This window comes from Sus scrofa, chromosome 9 (assembly GCF_054392235.1).
Source record: "Sus scrofa isolate SSC_HxYL_T2T_F1_AM1 chromosome 9, Sscrofa_HxYL_maternal_Yorkshire_Landrace_v2.0, whole genome shotgun sequence".
In the NCBI taxonomy this organism is placed as follows: domain Eukaryota; kingdom Metazoa; phylum Chordata; class Mammalia; order Artiodactyla; family Suidae; genus Sus; species Sus scrofa.
Genome location: NC_139391.1, coordinates 32,921,086 through 32,945,786, shown reverse-complemented (window position 1 = coordinate 32,945,786; position 24,701 = coordinate 32,921,086). Strand labels below are relative to the sequence as shown.

Sequence of the window (24,701 nt, the reverse complement as noted above, 5' to 3'; positions counted from 1 at the left end):
TTCCCATCTGGTCTTTTATCCTCTGGCATAGATTACACAAAGCAGCAGTAATACTGCAGGCAAATATCAAGGCAGCTCTGTATTACCCACTTTGCTTGCTTTTGAACATTTCCCCCACTGCAGTGAAGGTGTTTAGCAAATTCCTCTAACATAGATCATCTTTCACGATCAAGAGGGCATGTTCTCCACCCATCTTGAGATATTTCCTAGGAATTCTATGCAGGTTTTCATGATGGGGAAATCTTAAAGTGCTGCATCAATAGATCTGGGCATTAGTTAAATAAATATCTAACTTTAAAATATGAAAATAATGAATCCCTTAAAATGTACCTGTGATGAAAAGAAAGTCATGGACATGGAGGACAGGCTTGTGGTTGCCTGGGGGGGGGAGGAAGTGGGATAGATTGGGAATTTGGGGTTAATAGATGCAAACTATTGCCTTTGGAATGGAAAAGCATTGAGATCCTGCCGCATAGCACTGGGAACTGTATCTATCACGTATGATGCAGCATGATAATGAGAGAAAAAAAGAAGGTATATATGTATGTGTGACTGGTCACCTTGCTGTACAGTAAAAAATTGACAGAACACTATAAACCGGCTATAGTGGAAAAAATAAAAATTATAAAATACATAAATAAATAAATAAAATGTACCTGTAACAACATCTGACTTTGGACTGTTACCAAAGGTAGATTTTGGCACAAAATCTGATGTGACTAGGTTAAGGATCTGATTTGTCACTGCAGTGGCTTGGGCTGCTGCTGGGGCATGGGTTTGATCCCTGGCTCAGGAACTTCCATGTGTTGTGGGAGTGGCAAAAAAATAAAAATAAAAAAATAAATATTTAAAAAGCAGAGAAAAGGATTTGTTGATTCTCCATAATTTAAATCAACACTTTTTGGGGGGTAGGGTTGGGGGCTGTGCCCCTGGCATGAGGAAGTTCCCCGGCCAGGGATGGAACTTGCACTTCAGCAGTGACGAGAGCCAAAGCAGTGACAACACCAGATCCTTAACTGCTGGGCCATCAGGGAGCTCCCAAAGCATATGTCATCTGTAATGGTCCTAAACAGTCACCAGTCCTTTGGCACCAAGCTATTTCTAGGTTATCACAGAGTATATTTTCTTGGCTTTACCATTTTAAGATACAGCGATCTTATAGGTCATTCTTAACAAGCTATTACTAAAAAATTTGACATCTTCATATAGATAGAACTGATTATTTAAAGAATTACCACTTTTCTTTTCCCAAGTCCTTATTTTCTAATGTCTAAAACAAAAATCATTAATGTTTACCCAACTATTAGTATGCAGAAGAACTATTTTATACAGATCCCAAGCATGCACCAAAAAGTTACTAAAATGCTATAAGCAAAATAAATTTAACATAACTTGTAAAGGGCAATCATTAAGTCACTTAATAGAATAGGGTTTGTATATACTTTTATATGTGTATATATTTCCACATAAAGTAAAACAGAACCATTTTCTTACTGAATTATTCAAATTTCCTTTTCCTCACATTTCGAATTCCTTTTGCAAAGTTCACTGCGTCTTAACAATTAAATGGACAGATAAAGAATATAAGTTAAACTTCAAAGAATCAAGCCTTGCCTCTAGAACTCTTTCCAGGTGTCACTTTAAGTAACTTATCAATTACTTATATATATTTAGAAAGCTGGCCAGTTACAAATGAAATATCTCCAGTCTCTAGCAATGAAAGTCATCATTTCAACCTCATACTTTGAAAAAGGACTTGTAAAAAAACAAAAGTAAACTAATCATTTATGCTAAACCAAACTAGACTGAGGGAAAGAAACAGGATTTCATAAAATCTTAGAACTGGAGAAAATCTTAAAATATCATTCAACTATGCAGAAAGCAAAAGAGAAGAAAAAAAAAGACAAAAATAATTATGCAGAAAATTCAGGAGTCTAGAGGACATACACTATTTTAAAGAAATTGGCCTGATTAGAAATAATTAGAACAGGAGTTCCTGTTGTGGGCTCAGCAAGAAACCATCTAGCATCCATGAGGATGCAGGTGTATCCGTGGCCTCACTCAGTGGGTTAAGGTCTAGCGTTGCCACAAGCTGCAGCATAGGTTGCAGATGTGGCTCGTATTTGGCATTGCTGTGGTGTAGGCCGGTGGCTACAGTTTTGATTTGACCCCTAGCCTGGGAACCTCCACATGCCTCAGGTACACGCTTAAAAAGACAAAAGAAAAAGAAATAATTAGAACAGCACAAACATGAATTCAAATATCTGAATAAGGAGAGGTCTTTTTTAAAAAAGATCAACACTGAAAAGTTCTTGTTAAAATAACTGATGATAAAAAATGTTTTTAAACCCAGTAAGGTGCTTCAAAAGAGTTGTGTAGCTTTCTCTTTTATCTAAAGGCTTCAGATTAGGAGGTTCAGAAGGCATTCCCTTCAGGGTGAAAACTGTCTGTAGATACCCTGCTTAACTGGAAACAGATTTGCTGCTTGTTACAGTAAACCCTCAAAATTTATTTACATACCCTCACAATCTTTGCTGTCTCCAGGCTCTAAAAACTCAAAAGACTATTTTGCACAGAGGAACATCACTTTTGCTGCTTTTCTCAAGGAGAAATCCTCGGCTAAGATAAGATCATTTCTCTTAAAGCTATTTGAGAAACCATGTGGGGTACGTCAATGGGGAATGCACAGCCACCAAGCACCACGGGTTTGCTCCAGAAGGAGAAGACGTTCCTAGGTCGAAACCTTATTAAAATGACGTTATAGCTATAACTTTACATGAATATGAGGTATACCAAAATTACAGTTCCCATGACACTCACTCCAAAGCAGTTTAACACCACGTAGAAGTCTATTTATTTTTAAATGTCCACTGAAATGGAAGAAATGAAAAACTACAGTGGAGTACATGTAATTCAGAGTAAAAAGAGGTATGCACTATACAAATGTTATCAATAGCCTCAACACTTGATTTGCCGGTTAAGCCCTCATTTATACTTGCGACAAAATTCAGAATAATCCAAACTTAAAATCTGTCCCAATCTGAGAATTTTCATATCAACTTAACACCTTTAAAAACTTCTGCTGACTCCTTTCCTTTCTCAGGATCAGCTTTTGGTTTTGGTTTAAAAAAAAAAAAAGGTGGGAGTTCCTGTCGTGGCGCAGTGGTTAACAAATCTGACTAGGAACCATGAGGCTGTGGGTTTGATCCCTGGCCCTGCTCAATGGGTTAAGCATCTGGCGTTGCCATGAGCTGTGGTGTAGGTTGCAGACACGGCTCAGATCCTGCGTCGCTGTGGCTCTGGCATAGACTGGTGGCTACAGCTCCAATCAGACCCCAGCCTGGGAACCTCCATATGCCGCGGGAGCGGCCCTAGCAAAGGCAAAAAAAGACCAAAAAATAAAAAAATTTAAAAAAAAATAAAAGAAGGTGGCTTTTTGGTTTCACCACACCTCTCTTCCTTTTAACTCATTATACTGTTTGACTGTCCCAGTAAAGACAATGACCTCTAGTGTCCTCTTTAAGATCCAGTGTGTATTTTATTCGCTACAAAGCCTCCTTAAGCAAACATCATCCCTACACCCACCACCTTCTGTGGAAGTAGTTCTCCATTATAGCTACTAGTATTTTAAAATAGTGCCTCCAGGGGTTCTCGCTGTGGCATAGGGGGTTAGGTATCCAGTGCTGTCCCTGGGTGGCACGGGTTCAATTCTCAGCCCAGTGAAGTTAGTTAAGGATTCAGTGTTATTACAGCTGTGGTGTAGGATTTGACTCCTGGCCTAGGAACTTCATTTGCTATAGGTGCGACAAAAAAAAAAAAAAGAAGAAGAAGAAGAAAGAAAAAAGAAAAAAGCTCCTCCAGGGCATTGAGAGGTCCTATCCCCTCTGCTTTCTCTGAGAAACAGCTGTCACTTAACCGAGTTCACCTGAAGATTAAGAGCATGGGCTCTGGAGCCTTATTACCAAAGTCTGAATTCTGGCTTCCACCACTTAAAAGTTGTGTAATTTCAGGAGTCACTCAAGTTTTCTCAGATGTGAAGTGAGACTAATAATAGCACTAACTTAAATGATCATTATGGGAATTAAGTGAGATAGTACAAAATGACTTCAGCAGAAAGCCTGGCATATTAACAGGGCTTATTACTATTAAATACCTTTTGTCACCATTTCAACATGCTCAAGTCTCTCTGGGAGTGGCTTTTCCCATTTCAGGTCCTCCCTCCAACTCTCTAAGCCTCTTCATACATCTCCCCCCATCACTAACCCATTACAACCAGTGCTTCTTGCCACTCTAACTCAAGCTGTTGTTGCCAAAGTTGCCTTTTTAATTAATACAGCAATAAGCATGTCTGTTAATTCATGTGTGGTACATAAAAACCCATTTCTTATTTTACAAAACACAGAGCTGAAATAAAATATACGCAAATAGCCTAAAATCCATAAAAATAAATTTGTAGATACTTAAATTTTTGTTTAATTTTTTAATGGCCACACTCATGGCATATGGAAGTTCCCTGCCCAGGGATTGAATCTGAGACACTACAGTCAAATTCTTAACCCAATGAGCCACATTTTTTATTTTAAATATAAACGTAATACAAATTCTCCCCATTTCCTTGGACTATTGCTATTAGAAAATTTAACACAAACAACATAGACAAACCAATGTTCTCGAAGAATCATAACCATTAGGTGCAAAACACCTAATCTTCCAGAATAAAACTTAATGAGTCATTTGTTACTAATTCCCCAGGTACAGTTTTAGATGGATTATGACAAAATGAATAATGTGTATCATCTTCTTCGGACTACAAATACAAAGTAGTTTTCACAATTTTTACTTGGAAATTTGATAATTTAAAAAATAGTTGTCAAGTAAAAATATTAGCTAATAACTGCTTGCATAATTTTTTAACTTTGAAAAAATTTTAATTTAAATGTCACATATAAAACATTCTGTGTTGCCTTTGGGATGGATTAGCAATGAGATCCTACTGTGTAGCACTGGAAACTCTATCACTTATGATGGAACATGTAATGTGAGAAAAAAGAATATATACATCTAAGTGTAATTGGGTCGCCATGCTGTACAGTAGAAAAAAAAATATATAAATAAAAGATAAAAAAATAAAAATAAAAAATAAATAAAACATTCTGGGTTATGACAGTCCTTGTACAACTGTAAATGTAATAAAGTTCATTGAGTAATTAAAAAACAAAAAACATTCTGAGTATAATATATTCATATTAAAAAATGCTGAAATGGAAGACTATATGAACTCTTCAAGAGTTTTTATAAAGAAAACTTATGACAAGAAAAGCCCAGTCATGAACCTTGCCTTGATTTTCATATTCTTGAATTCTTTCAAGGGCTCAACCCCCCAAAGGCAAGAACATAGAGTTATATAATAGCAGAAACATTCTAACACACTGTCATTACCTTTAGAGGCAGAAAGATGTTTCAGATTCTGTGAGCTTTCCTAGTCAAAGAATCTTTTTGATAATGAATTGTACCATCCTCTCCACCTCCACCAGTCCCTTTCCAAAGGCTGCTGCTCAAGAAAATCTAGAATGCAGCTTCCTATACTCATGCGTTGATCAGTTTTTTTAGTAGGGAAGATGGATGGGCTGTGAAGGAGAAAGCCATTAAGGCCACAAGGGCTGCCAAGAACTGTTCTTATCATCTATGCCCTGAGAGAGGACACTCAGCAAAAGGGATAACGTGTAGGGGGCAGAGGAACGGTCAGAAATCTAACTCAAATGCTCCGATCTCTGATGCCAGGCATGAGGTCGCCTCTTACCAGAGGAAGGGGCACCTTTTCCTAATATGCACAAAGATGCATAATGGGTAGCTATGGCCCTGGGTCCATGAAACAAAGAAAAGCCAGACAGTATCTAACTGACATAAGGAAAAAAGAACTAATCCTTTACTTAGTGCCTACCCTGTACCAGAACTGTAATATAAAAGCCTTATATTTATTATTTATACATAATATCTTCTTCTCTATTTACTGTAAGGGGCATTTTTATTCCCCATTATATAGATGAGAAAAAGAGTAGATTTAAGTAAAATGCCAAAGAGGGGGTAGAAAAAAAGATTTATACTGAGGTTTATCATCAGTGAAAAAGGTGACAATTTGATAAATACCAGACCCAAGAAAGATGCTTTGGTGTTTATAAGTTGCTACCTTCCAGCTATTCCCAAGGTAGAGCAAACATCTACTTTAAGAGGTGGGTTAAGAACACCATAGCTTGGCTTCCCATTCAGAGCAAAAAAGGAAGAGGGAAACGTCAACTCTAAGATCCCAGACACAAGAAAGCAGTAGAATAAAACAGAAGCATGTCAAAATTAGCCAAACTAGGAATCTGAGATATTCACTTCAGAACTGAAACTATAAAAACTGTTGGCTTTCAGTTACCAACCACCTCATGTATTAATGATTAAACAGGGCTTTAGTACAACAGGTTATTTGAAATAAAGTTAAGTTTCTCATAAGAAAGTAGACAGAAAATAATCATTACCCATGCTCCAGTTTCCTCAAAAGAAAAGGTACTCTTCTCCACAGAAAGTTTTGCCACCGCACGAGCATTACTTGGCGTGCTCTAATTTTAACATCTCACTCACCTGAGGCCGAATTCATCATATTCTGCTGCACTGGTGGACTGGTTGGGGCCGTAACGTTCATCTGAGAGAGCATGGCCTTCCTGGGGTCCTGCCATGTTGTTGTCTGATCTATGTGACTGAGACAAAACAAACCACTGCTTTAGATAACAAGTATGAGGCCCTAAAAACAACAACCTGACTTACCAAAATAGGGTAGATATATGAATGCAAAAGGTTTTAAATTAGCTCTGTAAAAGTATAGAGTCTGGTCACCTCACTGCTCCCACCCTTACCTTTGCAACCTTTTTTTTTTTTTTTTTCTTTTTTCCAACCACTCAACTTTTACTTCTTAGATCTTATAAGTGCAAGATTTAAAAAAGTTATGTCTGGAATTTTAAATGAAGGGAAACTATTTTCACCTCGTAAACAATTATCATCTGCTTCTAATTTAAAGATGAAATGTGATTTATAAATTAATCGTCTATAACAGTAGTCATATGAGCAAAACCCAAAATTCATGAGTCCGTACACTTTTTTTCTCCAAAGCTATAAATGCCAATTAACATATAATTTTAAGACCCAAAACCCTTTACACTGAACAAATAAAACATAAAAAGATGACAGTGTCTTATAACACATATTCCAAAGCCAAAACAAGATTACAAACTAAATTTTCATTGTCTCTGGTGACTACTGAAGGCCTTTGTTATTTGTTAAATAAAACATTTAAGCATTTCTACATACTGTTAACTGTAAAACATTTTATATGCATATGGATATCTTCATTTACTAAACTAGGGATGAAAACAGCTAAAAATTCTATGAAATATAAAACCATAAAGCATCTAATACACAAGCATTCAATAAATATTAGCTTTCTTCTTTTAGCAAAACGTAATTGTTTCAGTGAAACAAAAACTAAAAATATTATACCCATGAAACTACCTGAAATATTATCCTGAAGAAATAAAAATAGCCAGAGAAAGTGATTCATGCAAAGATCTCTTCTGTATAATTTATAAAAGCAAAAATTTGAAAGCCAACTAATAACATCTAATGATAGGGAATAAATATTGTTACATCTGATGTACTATATTGCAGCTACTGAAAATGTTTTAGAATAATATTTAACAGCAAGAAAAATATTCATAATACAGCTTTCTAAAGGTTTTAAAATAGTATATATAGTATGAGGCTGTTTAAATATGTATGTGTGTGTACTGAAAACATATGAGAAGGATACAAATCAAAATGTTTTAACAGTGTTTTTCTCTAGAAAACAAAATTACAGAACTATTTAATAACAAGAAAACCTAGAAAGACAATTATGAAATCATTATCTTTGAAACGAGTGAGGGAGGACATCAGAACTAAGAGTTATTAAAAAAAACACTCAAATCATTTTTGTATGGTCTTTTTCTTTTTTTTTTTTGGTCTTTTTGCCATTTCTTGGGCCATTCCCGCAGCATATGGAGGTTCCCAGGCTAGGGGTCGAATTGGAGCTGCAGCCAACAGCCCATGCCAGAGCCACAGCAACTTGGGATCCGAGCTGCGTCTGCGACCCACATCACAGCTCACGGCAACGCCGGATCCTTAACCCACTGAACGAGGCCAGGGATCAAACCCACAACCTCCTGGTTCCTAGTCGGAACTGCGCCACGATGGGAACTCCCTTGTACGGCTGTTTGCTCCGATCTCTCTCTTCTTGAATCATCCCATTTAAAGAGTAAGAAAATGATACCCTGTCATTAACCTTCCTGAAATGGAACTAGAATGCTATCTCATCAATAACACAGTAAGAAAAAAAAAGGATCACAGACTGGCTAGAGTGGACCTTAAATATTATCTACCAGAGATGGGAGAATTCTTTTTCCTAAGCAAGCAAAAAGAAGATGAAAATAGGGGGATAAAAATGTGGAAGATTTGCACACTTGGGAATGACAGTGGTACCTGCCAATTCATGGCTATTGTAGAACTACTAAAAATGCTAACAGAAAATATTTATTTATTTAATAGAGTATATAGTCTCTCAAATGTTACCTCATCAGCCCTTAATTTCCACCAGTCATATATGCTTTTTTTAGCAGCTGCACTAGTACTGCTCAGAAAATATAGGTAAAACTTTGTTCAAGTCTGGATATGTACACACCTCATTCCAAAAGATCAAGTCCTTATCAAGCCCAATTGAGAGCTTGTTCCCTTTCCTTTTTGAGACTCCATGTGAGCCACTGAACAAATTAAACCATACAATTGTTTTCTAGATATACAGTGCTTCTCATGCTTAGAAATATCAAGCAATACACATGATAATTAATAAGTCATATTTATTGGAAAGAAGCTTGAAATCTATAAGACAATCAAAATTTATGTAAATGTTTCTGTTTCTCATTAGCTATTACAGTGTTAAGAAACCAAGAAAAATGGCCAGTGATTCATTACTACTGGCTCTTATTAAATTTCAATGAAATTGTGTGCCACTGCCTACTCCTTATCGCTAGTACTTCTTAAAATCCCTTATATTTGTTTGGTAAAAGAGAAGAGGGAGGAAGCAAGTTCAGGATTCTGCTGAAGGTTTTTTAAAGATCTAACAGTTGGGTTTCTTTGAAAACTAAACAATTATATACAACATATTAATCCATTTATAACTACCTAGGGGTCCAAATATTGGAGCCAATTAGTAAATTTGTTCTTAAAGCTTTTTTCTTTAAATTATGATTTTGAATATAATGCAGAGAATGCATAGTTTTACTTCTCTCAAAAGAGCAATTATTTTGCTGAAATGCTACTATGTTTGCAAACGCTAGAATTTCCCCTCTTGAAAAGGGTTCTGTCGAACCTCAGTAAGTTAGTTTAGAGACCTATCCTATGTTATCTCAGCTAATGTTTTTCACTTACTCAAAAAAGATCTACATTTAAGGAATAAAGATGCCATTATTGAAATTGTCCCAACTATAAAAGCATGTAACCATGCAGATGCCAAAGGGAATGTGCAGTAAGATTAACTTTTGGATTTTTGTCTTTGCTTATTCTATAAAGTTAAATCATGAAAAATACTGTTTTGTCCTAAAAAGTCAATCTGCAGCAGTAGTCCTCAAAATAGCATTCTCCTTTTTATCCTAAGAATAAGAATCTTTATAAAAATATTCCATATGACAAAGAAGTATTTTTGCTAAGATTAAATAAACAGTTTGCCAGGCCCACTCATAAGTACCTTCCCTCATCTTCTTCTGGTCTTTACTCAACTGTCTTATTCTTAGTGAGGCCTTCCCCAGCCACGTCATCTAAAGTCCACCCTATTTTTTTTTTTTTTTTTGGTCTTTTCTGTCTTTTTAGGACCACACCTGTGGATATGGAGGTTCCCAGGCTAGGGGTCTAACTGGAGTTGTTGCCACCGGCCTACAACACAGCCACAACAACGCCAGATCTGAGCCGCGTCTGCAACCTACACCACAGCTCGCTTCAACAACGATCCTTAACCCACTGAGCGAGGTGAGGGATTGAACCCGGGAACCTCACGGTTCCTAGTTGGATTTGTTTCCGCTGTGCCATGACGGGGAACTACAGAAGTTCACCCTATTTAAACTTCTACTTTCCTGTCTTTATTTTTGATAGCCCTTTATCATTACCTGACATGTAATTTACCTGTTTTGTCTATTTCCTTCAACTAACAAGCTCCAGGAGAAAAGGAACTTTTAACCATTTTATTAGTTACTGTATCTTCAATAATTAAAAGACTGCTTGATAAATACTTATAAATTAATTAATAAGATCATTTTTTTCTTTTTGCCCTAAGAACATCAAATTTTCTCCCAAAGTCCTTATAGCCTTACTGACTTTATCATACCTTCTTTTCCAAAAATGTAATTGCAGGTAAGGATTATGGGCCCACTAGAAATAGCAATACGGAGATTACTGGTGACACTGGCAAAAGCAGCTTCAGCAGCATGATGAGGGAATAGTTAAGTAGGAGGTAAGAAAGCAGACAAATTTATTTGTGTACAGGGAGGAAAACAAAAACCAAATGGATGAATATAGAAGTGTTTAAATGTGAATGGAGAATTCCTATTACAGCTCAGTAGGTTAAGAATCCGACTAGTACCCATGAGGATGTGGGTTCGATCCCTGGCCTCACTCAGTGGGGTTGAGAATCTGGCGTTGCCGTGAGCTACACTGCAGGTGGCAGATGTAACTCGGATATTTGTGCAAGTTGCCACGACTGTGGCTGAGGTGTAAGCTGGCAGCTACATCTCCATTTTAACCCCTAGCCTGGGAACTTCCATATGCCTTGGGTGTGGTCCTACGAAGACCAAAAAAAAAAAAAAAAGAATGGAAACAGAATCACTGAAGATGTGCTAAGGGATCACTGAGGATCCATTAGAGGATGAGAAGGAAAGGATAGCGCAGAAGCAATTAATTTCAATGGTTGGTGAAAGCTGAGCACATCCTGGTGTGATGATTTCTACTCTCCTATCAAGAGAGTTAAGAAGATTAAACAAGGCTTGCAGTATTGGTACCCCCACTATGCAAACAAAAAATTAAGGGACTGACATAGAGTCACATATTCAGTACACACAGGACTGCATCTGGTATTCGGGAATGTTGAAAACAGTTTCTGTACTAGACATCTATGTCAAAAGGAAAATATCATTAAAATGTAAATTTTGTAGTATACATTGAATTATAAAAATATTGCATAAATACAAAATACTAAAGAGTGAGCAGAATCAAAAGGCATGGTATTGAAGACTCACTAAAAGATGCCAGAATATTACAAAACACAATTTGTTACTACTTGAAGAGTATAAGCTTCTCAAAGAAGGTGTACCTGGGAGTGCCTGGTACATGATAGGGCTCAATAAATATATAAACTGAATATGAAAGCAGTGTGCATTATTTAAGAATGCAGGTGATTAAGAGTTCACATAAATGCTAATATGAGAAAGAGTTGAAAAGAATTTTCACTTTCGGAACTACAGATTCTCAAAAACATCAAATTATAAATAACAGAATCAAAATATACAAACCAAGGAGAGGTAATTAAGGACAACTCATAAATCAGTATTTTCAGCATTAAAAATATGAGTGGTCATACATAACATAGAAAATAATTTAGTTTATCTTGTTTCTAAGAATAGTCTAGCTTCTGAACTTACTACAGGAAAATATTAAGTGTGAAATTCTCCAGCCCCCTCAAGATATGTAAATAAATTATTCTTTGCTATTACTTTGGAACAGAAAAGGCAAGTGGATTTATCACCAAGATAAACCCCATGATCTTACTCTAGAGCAGCTAAGGCTGGGAAACAGTGAACTTGTCAAAGTTTGGACTGATGAAACAAAACATAAGCAGCTGTACTTTGATCAAACTCCACGACAGCAGCTCCTCCTGTGCATACAGAGCTACCTCTCCTATTGGCTTTTGTCTCATTTATTTTATACTCAAGAATTTGGTCTTACATATGGATGACTTGGCAAAATGCAGAGAGAACCAAAAAAGGGGCAAAAACCAAAAGTGAATCAGTAAAATGACTTTTTGCATAATCCCACAAAAGTTAATTGAGGCTACAGTATATAGAAATATTTGAAGAGCTTTATATCCTCTTGTGAAATGTAAACCTTAATGAAACTCAACCACTGGCAGGGAACATAAGAGATTGGACCCTTATAAACTGTAACAATATTACTGTCACATCTTCAAATTACTGGGAAAACCATAAGTACACAAAATGCTGCCTGCAGCTATCGTAGAGAGACCCAAAGATCTCATCACCCCGGGACCAGTGTTCAATGGGGAAGATGATACTGTGCTACTGCCTCAGGACTCTTTCACAAAGCCTGAACAATATAATCACTTTCCACAATTTATTAAGTGACATACCCAAGGACAGCTGACCAGTATGCAACAGAAATGGGATTTAAACTCAGAAATAATTAATGCAAAAATCAGCATTCTTTCTACTCTATTGGACTTCCTCTTATGCTGCAAGAGTATTTTGGGTGTTGTTTAGATTTCTTAAGCCTGATCGCTACGTCATCATCTCTCCTCCTCCAATCCTTTCAATAATTAAGTACAAGGAGACAAACATCTCCTCTGCAACAACACTCAGTAGACTAAAGACCCAGGATCACACTCCTCCACATCTTTCCCACTCAAATACAAAGGGAGTATGATTACTGAGAGAAGTTCTCAGGACTTTTAGAAAGAACTAATGATTAAAAAAAAAAAAAATTTTCCTGGGATCTATGGATACACACATAGACACCAAAGGTCAGAGAAACAGCCTACAGATACTTTCTCACATTATGAGATACAGGTGCTGCCTCCATATTGAAATCCCAGGTTCACTGTCCAGGAAACAGTTGGCAACTTCTGTTGACTACTCTTAGGACTATGTGGCTCTTTCAAGGAGCCAATGACAGCAGACAATGAAAAGAGATAGGAGAATTTGGTGTTGGAATGGTAAGAAGCAGAGATGGGTAGAGTCAAGACTTTGCTACCTAAGAATGTAAACCTATCACAGTAATTTTCATTCACTTCTCAGAATAAACCTCCCGTAACTGAGGACACAGAGGCTCAGGAAAACTGAGTAACTGGCCTTCCGTTACACTGCTGGTAAGCAACATAGCCAGGATTAAAATAAATGTCTTTTAGCTTTCAGCTCAGTGTTCTTTTCACTTTATCTTACTGGGGTCTGTAAGTAGGAAAGTATTTTCTAATATGATAATTTGCTGCTCTAGCAAAATAAAATTTTTCCTTACTTTAGAAATAAGATTCCTGGCACTGGTATAACTTAAGATACAGATACAATAACTTGCAAGGCGCTTCCCTATCTAGTGATTGTTTTCTTGTTATTTGTAATACCTAAACTCCTAAGAAAGTGTAGGTTTTCAGACTCCTATCAAGTCATTCCTGACAATCTAATGTAAGGAACTCTCCCTACAATTTACTTCAACAGAGTGTGTCACAATGGCACATAAACAAATGTTTTAAGAGAGCAGTGAAACCATTTTGGAAGGGGTCATGGAAAAAGAGCTTATCTAGCGTTACTTAAAAAAAAAAAATCCTTTATGCAAATCAAATGTTATCAACACTATATAATCAACCATTATATAAGCTTAATATAAATTTCTGATCCTTTTGAAATATCTGCCACACTTCTTGAGACTACTATTTCTCCTCAGGTGATCTTTTCCCCAACAAGCCTACAAAACACTTAATTTCTACCTAATTTTTCAAGACCCAGATCCTTCCTTTCAGAGGTCTCCTCTATACAATAGTAAGAAGAGTAAGGCAGACATGGATTCGAATCCTAGTCTCAAATTTGCCAATGATAAACTGGGTTGTACAGGCAGGTCACTTTATCATCTTCAATAAAATAGGACTGATTTATTTACTTACTTCACAGGGTTTTGAGGGTTACATTCAATAGCATATACAAAAGCAACTAGTATTATGGCTCCTGGTACACAAAAGGCCCTTAATATGTTTCCTGACTTCATTCTGGTGCTACTCCAATAGTATTTAAAATAGGAAAACTTCATGGTAGACAGGCTAAGTCAAAAGATGTTTAAGAATGAGATGACTTCAGTTAAGTAAGAATGACAGCATCAGGGCAGTTAAGAGCTCTGAAACAGAGTTGGTTTCCCCTGATAGGGTGATGAAGAGATGTAACAGGTAGACAATACAGGTTTCAGGGCAAGAAACAGAATGTTTCTGGACCATTGGGTCAACCTGCACTGGGTAAGCAGCTTAGAGTAAGAATGAACTTGAAAAGAAACCATACAACTACAGACATACTCCCTCCTAGGGGAAGAGAAGCAAAATAATATGGGAGTAAAAGAACAATCTCAGGAGTTCCTGTTGTGACTCACCGGTTAACGAATCTTGACTAGCATCCATGAGGATGCAGGTTCGATCCCTGGCCTTGCTCAGTGGGTTAAGGATCCGGTGTTGCTGTGGCTGTGGTGTAGGCCAGCAGCTACAGCTCCGATTTGACCCCTAGCCTGGGAATCTCCATATGTCACAGGTGTGGCCTTAAAAAGCCAAACAAAAGGCAAAAAAGGAACAATCTTATTCACATAATGAAATTTCTTAAAATATTCACTGTTGAAAATAATTTTTTTTTAATTTAAGCCTTAGATGGTCAACTCTATCAATGTAAACCAAGGCAAAGAGAAAGCAACATTTCTTAAGAAACAGGCAAAGCCCATCCCAACAAATTCTAAGGTGCTCTTCAAATTCTTAATTATAATGTTTCATCTATCAGATACTAAATTCATAACCCTTAAGGGATAATGAGCAACATAATGGGAAATGGATATTACAGTGATAGAAAAATACTGACAATTTCCTTATCTCTATCCTCAGAATTTAGGGTTAACTCTATGCCACTCATTAGTGAAAGTACTAGAGAATTAAGCTAATGCAGTTTAGTAAGATAATTTTAGTGATTAACATTATACTGCTAAGAGTTTACACACCTTAAGGAATGGGTAACTAACAAATGCCTTACACTCCTGGCTCCTTAAGAGTGTGGGCCTTGGAGTTCCCGTCGTGGCGCAGTGGTTAACGAATCCGACTAGGAACCATGAGGTTGCGGGTTCGGTCCCTGCCCTTGCTCAGTGGGTTAACGATCCGGCGTTGCCGTGAGCTGTGGTGTAGGTTGCAGACGCGGCTCGGATCCCGCGTTGCTGTGGCTCTGGCGTAGGCCGGTGGCTACAGCTCCGATGCAACCCCTAGCCTGGGAACCTCCATATGCCGCAGGAGCGGCCCAAGAAATAGCAACAACAACAGCAGCAGCAAAAAGACAAAAAAAGACAAAAAGACAAAAAAAAAAAAAAAAGAGTGTGGGCCTTGAGCCAGCAGCATTGATAAAACCTAGGTGGAAGCTTGTTAAAAATGCAGACTCTCAGGCTCCATTTGACCCATCGATTAAGAATCTACAGTTTAACAAGATCCATAGATCTGTATGCATTCTGAAGTTTTAGAAACACTGCCTTAGACACTACTTTGGGACTTAACCACCTACACCGTTTTAAGGATGACTAATGCCTGACGGGCAAATTTTTGTGTATGTGAAGAACTACATGGTTTAGATATCAGACTTAAAGAAAGCAAAACCAAAATCCTGTGGTAAAAATTCAAAGTTTAATTTGCATCATTACTGCATAAGGGTACACTGAAATCCACCAGCCACTGATTATACCACAGTAAACTACCACTTTCATCACAGGGAAGCAGCTTTCTCACTGTATTGTACCACTGACTACAATGGTGGTAGTTTACTCCTTTATGCTTTACTCTTCATTAAAAACAAACAAAACAAAAAGCTGCATCATTTCAAAACCTGGTTTGGTATCCATACTAAAGTATTTTTATTTAGAGCAACAGTTCGCAATTTAGGAATGGGAAGAGAGAGGCATTTTTGTTTACCACAGTCCTACAAACATTTAATGGGGGAGAGGGCACTGGATGCAATACAGTAGATAGTCTTCCACAGCTTCTGAATGCCACGCCAGACATTCATGTGGGCAAAAAGCCAAATTTTATTTAAAACTCTACTTTAGAGACAAAATATGTTTTGCACAATTTTAGTTATATACAAAATTTTTCTGGAAGGCAATCAATTGACTGTTTTGTTTGGAAATCTGTTAATAGTTTATTCTTTTTGGATAATCACATTATCAATAGCAATGCCCCCTTGGTATTTTAATTACCAATCCAACACATGTGGCATTTATTCAAAGTTGTCAGAGTCCCTGTTGTGGCTCAGGAGGTTTAGAACCTGGCTAATATCCGTGAGGATGTGGGTTCGATCCCTGGTCTTGCTCAGTGGGTCAAAGGTTTCCGAGCTGCCACAGCTGTGGTGTAGGTCACAGATGCAGCTCAGATCCTGCCTTGCTGTGGCTGTAGTGCAGGCCAGCAACTGAAGCTCTGATTCAACCCCTAGCCTGGGAACTTCCATATGCTAAAGGTGCAACCCTAAAAAGAAAACAACAACAACAACAACAAAAACCTGTCACGTTCATGGCAATTATAGGTATAGATGCAGGCACCTGACTACTTGATTACAGCTTCTAATGTAGGAATGCACAAGCATTTACATATTAAGATACATTTATTTTATTATAAATTATTTCTCCTCCATATTGCATAATTCTAATACAATGTTGACTTTTTAAAGTTATGTATATAGTTAGATTATGTTACAAATGAATTTCATTTTAGGATGATAAACTCTTTCTGAAATATTTCTTACTAAAACAGGCTGATGGGGAGTTCCCGTCATGGCTCAGTGGTTAATGAATCTGACTAGGAACCATGAGGTTGTGGGTTCGATCCCTGGCCTTGCTCAGGGGGTTAAGGCTCCAGCGTTGCCGTGACCTGTGGTGTAGGTCACAGACGCAGCTTGGATCCCGGGTTGCTGTGGCCGTGGTGTAGGCCAGCGGCTTCAGCTCTGATTCGACCCCTAGCCTGGGAACCTCCATATGCCGCGGAAGCGGCCCAAGAAATAGCAAAAAGACAAAAAGACAAAAAAAAAAAAAAAAAAAAAAAAAGACGAGGGAAAACAAAAAAAATAAATAAATAAATAAAAGAAAAAGCAAAAAGACAAAAAACAAACAAACAAACAAACAAAAAACGAGCTATAAAAGCTGGGAGAAAATAAAATGAGTTAAATTAAAAAAAATTAATAAAACAGGCTGATGGGACTGAAACGGGTAAGAAACACTCTATGAAGAGACCATAAACTACAAATAAAGAGCTTTTTTTTGGCAGCACCCCAGCATGTCACATGGAAGTTTCTAGGCCAGGGACTGAATCTGAGCCGCAGCTGTGCCAATGCTGGATCCTTAACTCACTACACCACATAGGGAACTCTGAGAGAGAGCACTTTTATAGCTGAAGTCTACAACATCTAAAATGTCCTTGCCATCAGGTCATGAAATATCTGGAGGGTAAACAATCTCACTCTCTCCTCCTTTCTATGTTTCATACATTAACACAGTGCTCTGCATAAGGCTCAGTAACTTGTCAGATGAACTGAAAATTTAATCAACTGGGTTATTTTTTAACCATGGAATAATACTATGACCTAAATCCTAAAGGGGTCCACTGACATGTAGGGCATGGCACGTTTGTGAGTAATGAATAAATTAGCTAAATCTTGAGACTAAAGACAAAATCCTGCCCCAAACTCAAAGTAGTGAAAAATAAACACCAGTATTTCAACATAACATGTTAAGTGTAACGACTCCCAATTTGTTAAATGCTGCAATCTTGGTTAAAATCTAGAACTAGTACTAGTAAAATGAAATTGTCATAAACTTAAGTCTAACTATATCATATGTGTGGTTTATTCCCTTTTCATAATCCACTTCTGAAAATGCTTTTCTTCTAAACCATAAAATTTACTTTGCACAAAATCCTAGCAGTATAGTCCTAAATTGTTTTTGCCTGTGCACAGCTAGCTAACTGGTTCTTTTCAACTCCACCAAGATTCTGAGGCATCAGATGGCACGAATTGGTCATAAGAATTTAACAACAAATAGAAACTTTTAGAAATCACATCTAACAATCAACTCCACCAAGATTCTGAGGCATCAGATGGCACGAATTGGTCATAAGAATTTAACAACAAATAGAAACTTTTAGAAATCACATCTAACAAGGAGTTCCCGTCGTGGCTCGGTGGTTAACGAACGCAACTAGCATCCGTGAGGACTTGGGTTCGATCCCTGGCCTTAACTCAGTGGGTTAAGGATCCAGCGTTGCTGTGAGCTGTGGTGTAGGTTGAAGATGCGGCTCAGATCCTGAGTTGCTGTGACTGTGGTGTAGGCCAGTGGCAGTTCCAATTTGACCCCTAGCCTGGGAACCTCCATATGCCACAGGTGCGGCCCTAAAAAGACCAAAAAAAAAAAAAAAAAAAAATCACATCTAGCAAAAGCTTAATCTCCTAACACACCCTTTAGACCGTCCTCACTGTGCTGCAATAGAGAAAAACCAAAATTAAAGAAATTTTTGGGGGGCAATAAAGATCTGCTTAGACAGGTCCTTGTTAAAAATTCATCTCTGTGAACTTATCTTTTGTTGTGTGGGCTTGTAATTCAACTACATTGTGAGAATTGTTAGAAATTCCTAATTCTTCCTAATAAAGGCAAACAAAGATGAAAAGATAGAAAGATGTTCTGCTCTTATGGTTATAGACATCTGGGCAACCAAATCACCACCACTCCTAAAGAAAGTGAGAAAATTTATACTTTGTACTAAGTATACGTAAGACCACAAAACCCTAAGTATCGAACTAGAAGCCAGGTGACCAAACTAAAAATTCTTTTTATCAAGAAAAGCTGACTTTTAGGAAACAACAAAAATAAGAAAAAAACTAGACAGCCAGAAACACAAAATAGATGTGAAAAACATTTTAATTTTTAAAACTTCTGTTACTTCTGTCAGGCCCTCAAAATACTATGATGGCAGAACTGGTTCTAAAATTTAGAAGAGTGGGCAGTCAGCCCAGATTTATTGCTCACTTATCAAGCCTGTGTTTGTTGTGCAAGTGTTATTTATAGAGTCACATGCTAGAGGCTGTTCCCAAGCTGGCTAAACCTACACGCTTAATTGACCCTAGAAACAATGATACATTGTTCAAGCTAATCCTTCTATGAGCTACATTTCCTAAGCCACAACCATATGCTTTTTATATTCCTATATGTCTACCATAGACTATTTTTAGAACCCTCAAAAGTTCAGAGATATGCACATACTATAATTTTTTGATAAGGATGAGAAAACTTACATACTTCCTCTGTGATAGCATATTTTTATATTACTGGAAATCAATACCCATATTGAAATTTAAACAACTGGACAATCACTAAAGGCTATTAAAAATGGGTTAAAGTTATAAACAAGTATGGGCAGAAACACGTAAAAGCAAATGCGACAACTGATTATATTCCACACTACAAACTATATAACTACACTGCAATCTGACCCTATAGCCTTAGGTTGAATAAAATTAATATTTGCTCACAAGTATGAAATCAATTTAAACACAACTTAACCATGGTTCCATATAGGACTGACATGCTTATATACATCTCCCCTTAGAAATATCCTTCCCTAAGGAAGGGATGGGATGGAGCAGTTAGGAGAATAAACAGCCAAAGTTCTAGTAGAGGCTTCTTGAAAACACACACAGTTCTCTCAATCTTGGTCCCAGATGGCTTCTATCTTAGTTAGGCTCAGCAACATTCTTTCAATAATGTCTGAGAACATTCTCTGCAAAAGTTCAAAATAAGTGTTTGGCCTTATTTCAGGTTACAAAAAATGACAGATGTCATCACAGTTTGAATTGAGGCTCAAAATCTTGTTAACAGAACAAGACCAGAATTCAAGTCTCCTGATTCTCAACTATGAGGTGTACCTAGATTCTTCCCTAAGTGTTATCTTTTGAGGGAAAAAAAAAGAAAAGGAAAACCGAAGTGGCTGAATGGCAGAACTATGACCAAAAAAAAAATTTTTTTTTTTTTTTGTCTTTTGCCTTTTCTAGGGCTGCGTCCCTCGGCATATGGAGGTTCCCAGGCCGGGGGTCTAATCGGAGCTGTAGCTGCCAGCCTACACCACAGCCACAGCCACGAGGGATCCGAGCTGCATCTGTGACCTATACCACAGCTCACAGCAATGCCAGATCCTTAACCCGCAACCTCATGGTTCCTAGTCGGATTCGTTCTCCACTGCACCACGACACAAACTCCAGACCAAAAAAATTTTTTAAGAAAGCTCTAAGAAATATTAAGACACAGAAAATCTATAAACATTATTCAAAATGTGGTCCTGAAACCACTTACATCACAATTACCTGGAAGAGTCATTAGCTCCTCAGTACTTTTAAGCACAGTAATACTGGAGAATAATTTATCTAATATTTTTACATAGTCTTTCATAAATTGAGATCCTTATATACAATAATAAGACATTTATTTATCCAGAGGCACTAGATAAGAAATATAATCTCTTCTAAAGATGGTTGATGATTTTCTCACATTCCACAGTTATGCTTACTGCGATATTCCTCAGGAAATACTGCTTTAAATGCAACTACTACATGTCAGATGTCAAAAAGAAGTGAACTTTCTTATACATGTTAAAAACCTTGGCAGTATTACCCTTTCATTTTATAGCTGTCAGTCTAGGGGTAGGAAAAAAAGAAAACAAACAAACAAACAAAAAACTGTGAAGAGTAAGGAAATGAATGTGTTGAGTACCAACTCCGACTTCATCTGCCATGACATGACTTAGGCCTGAGGCCCTCAACCAGGGACCAGGGGAGACAGGTTTAGGCAGTCAAACAAAGCTATAATCAGCCTTCTGTGTCTCATCAGACACCAGTTGGCTTCCAAATAAGGATCTGTTCAGTCTGTTGGCTCATGGGTCTACCGTGAGGAAATCACATTAAGATACAAACCTGGAATCATATTCTTTGCATATTTATGGCTACATTCAAGTTTTCAACTATTATCAACACAACAGGGCTTAAGCCACCCAAAATATTAACATGAGTCTAACAGCCTAGAAAATATTTCCTAAATGGTAGATCACCAGGAAGGCAGTCAAGACAATCTGTAATAAACACTTCTAAACAAAGTAGGCAAATAGCCCTACTTTTTTTTAAGGGCTACACCTGTGGCACATGGAAGTTCCCAGGCTAAGGGTCAAATGGGAGCTGCAAGTGCTAGCCTATGCCCCAGCCACAGCAACATAGGATCCGAGCCAAGTCTGCAACCTACACCCACAGCCCATGACAACGCTGGATCCTTAACTACTGAGTGAGGCCTGGAATCGAACCCACAACCTCATGGTTCCTAGTCAGATTCATTTCCGCTGCACCACAATGGGAACTCCCCTACTTTTAACATAAACACCAGCACACCTACCACTACCATTTTGATGAAAATAATACAATTAAAGAGTCTTACATTTTTTAAAAAATTCTTATATATATTTTTCCTTTTAATCACAAGGGTTTTTTGGGGTTTTTGGTTTTTTGTTTTTTTGTCTTTTTGCCTTTTCTAGGGCCTCACCCATGGCATATGTAGGTTCCCAGGCTGGAGGTCTAATCAGAGCTGTAGCCGCCAGCCTATGCCAGAGCCAAGCAACACGGGATCCTTAACCCACTCAGCAAGACCAGGGATCGAACCTGCAACCTCATAGTTCAGAGTAGGATTTGTTAACCACTGAGCCATGACAGGAACTCCCTAATCACAACTTTAAACAATAGTTTGATAACAATGTAGGTTTTCAATCATCTAAAAAGATTCTTACTAAAATTAGCAAAATAACTGGGGAAGGGACCCCAACATTTTTTAACAGTTAAACTCTATACTGCATTTTTAGAATGACTAGATAAAATGCACACTGAACAATTAGAGATGGTTTCTATACAAATGCACAATAAACAGTCTTATTTAATCTTAACTGTATTTCATTAAATATGGTATATAAAACCTTTTTTATTTGATGTTTCAATTATTTAATAGTTCGATGGCACTTTGAGGGATGCTAGTTGCTTAGGTACTTTGAAATTTAGTAATGCCATCAGGGGTTCCACAAGGAGTTTCTCAGAAGAGGAAGCAGGACACTGATGGAAAGGTGCTATATTTATTTCCTTAACTTGAGACTTAAGGTACCAACCTCAATCAAGTTACTCATCTTTTCTGGACCTCACTTTCAGTAGCTGTGATACATGATAGGGCTCCATTAAATAATAACCAATACTTCACTTTTTGCAAACCTACTGTATGAAAACCAAGTATTTTATCCATGTAATCACTTTTAAAGTAAATAAATTAATATCTGATGGCAACACTTGAAAAAATTATCTTGACTGGAGTGATAGAACCACTTAGCTAAATTAAGGTTATTGGTAACAATATAAATAAATAAATAAAATCTATACATAGGACTATTACAGATATTAATAACGTGGTTTTCCAAGCCTGTGGTTGTTTGTTTGTTTGTTTTTTGGGTTTTTTGTTTTTTTTTTTTGCTTTTTAGGGCCACGCTTGTGCCATACGGAAATTCCTAGGCTAAGGGCTGAATCAGAGCTGTAGCTGCTGGCCTACACCACAGTCACAGCAACACAGGATCTGAGATACGTCTGTGACCTACACCACAGTCCACGGCAACTAGGGATCCTTAACTCACTGAGCAATCAGTGATGGAACCCCACCCCCATAGATACTAGTCAGGTTCATAACCCACTGAGCCTCCATGGGAACTTCCAGGCCTGTGCATTTTAAATGTGGCAAGGAGGAGTAGAATTCTTTCATCCATGGCCAAGTAGTCACTCACTTTTCTTCCAACCTCTAAGTTCTCTTTGTATGGTCATGCCATGCTAACTTTTTTTTTTTTTTAATTAAAGAAAACAAATGCTGGACAGTCATCCAAACCAGGTTTACCTTATTAGGTAGAGATGGCTTACCTAAAATACTCAGTAGTGTGCCAACACTAAATTATAAATACAGATTAAAAGTTTCCTTTCCGTCTCCTCTGGGCTATGGTCATTAAAAAGAAGAAAAAAAAAATCACTTCGTAAATTGCCTAGTTTACCACAATAAGAACATTTGTTCAGACAGAAAACTATGATTCAACTAGGTTTTTCTAGGCTGCAATTGAAATGTGATCCTGTCAGTGAAAATACTCTTTTCTTCTTTGAACCTTTCAAGTTAAATGACTATGAAATTCAATTATACTATGAAATATATTAACACCTTTTTGAAGAGGATTTTTATGGATATTGGTAGAAAATGTTACAGTCATGGTCATTAAAAGGAAATTAACAAAAAGGTTATACTGTAAACACTAAGTAACATGATCACTTAAGGACTGCCTCAATCTCTGAACCACGCTACTGGGTTGGATCCTCAATTTTACGAGACATAGCCCGAAGAGTAACTTCATAGGTTTTTAAGTTTTCAGGTTTTTGTTTTGTTTTTGAGAGTTCCTATGCACTTAGCTCTACTCTGATTAGGATGTTAAATATTCACTAGCTTACTGAGAACAAATCCAAGCTCCAGGAATTTAAAAAATTAAGGAAGGGGCTATTCAACCTTTTTGGGAGTTTCACTAAAATTATCTTTAAAATTCTCTTATTTAATAACTAAAATAATCAGTAACTGAAAAAGGATCCCAAAGCAGGAATTTAATTTGGTTATCTGTGGAACTCATTTTGTTAAAACTTCTAATTCACATATAATGTACATATAGAAAATAACTGATTCTTTAACATAGTATCAGAACATACTACTGGACTTTAAGGTAAGAAGACTGAAATACCTGAATTATGAAGATTATTTCTTTGTCTCTTAAAAACAAAAACAAAAACCACCTCTATATAAGAGTTTTCACAAAATATTTTGTCCACTACAGCTCTGGAAAGGAGCAGCAGTCAAATGGTAAAGTGAGCTATAACATCTGCCAGTATATTATGAATCACTTATATCTGTGAAACTGTGGAAAGTTTTTGTCACTATTGCTCAAGACTCACAAAATGGAGTTGTTGGACAAAGACAAACTATTAAAACGGCTTAAGGGATGGAACAGACCAGGCCTATTTGGAATGCTTCAGTCAATAAAGATGAAGTCCAAGTAGATATATGATTAAAATCACAAATGGAAAGGAAAACTCTTTCTCAAAATAAGAAATACATGAAATATGAAAAATACCAAGTTCTCAAAATACAAAAAACACTTTGCACCTAAAGGAAAATTTCAGACATCAATTACTAGTTCACATCTCCTCTGCATATACAGTATACCCTTGGCCTTCAATTCCTTTTTCTCGCACACTCCTCTCCTGTCAAAAGCTTTGAGCTGGCTCAAATGTCAACTCCTGTCCACCTCCATTAAAGCCCCTAACAGATCTAACTGCCCCCTCCTGTCTTCAAGGGAACTTCTTTAGAGTTACAACTACACTGATCAGAGGGTTATTATGCATACATGTTCTTCAACCTCCACTAGACTACAAGCTCATTAAGGCTTAGGACTTTATATCTATAATATGCATTCATAAATGTTTTAAGGAACAAAAGAGGAT

The 24,701-nt window shown here is 37.2% G+C and overlaps 1 protein-coding gene across 8 annotated transcripts in view; it reads right to left on the bottom strand.

Annotated features, from left to right (window-relative positions):
- YAP1 (Yes1 associated transcriptional regulator) overlaps positions 1 to 24,701 on the bottom strand; it is a 114,025-nt gene that overhangs the window by 53,449 nt on the left and 35,875 nt on the right. For all 8 annotated transcript variants that reach the window (XM_084975826.1, XM_084975830.1, XM_084975828.1 and 5 more), the window contains exon 3: positions 6,625 to 6,740. In XM_084975826.1, the coding sequence (XP_084831952.1) occupies positions 6,625 to 6,740 (116 nt within the window). The remainder of the gene's footprint in view (positions 1 to 6,624; positions 6,741 to 24,701) is intronic.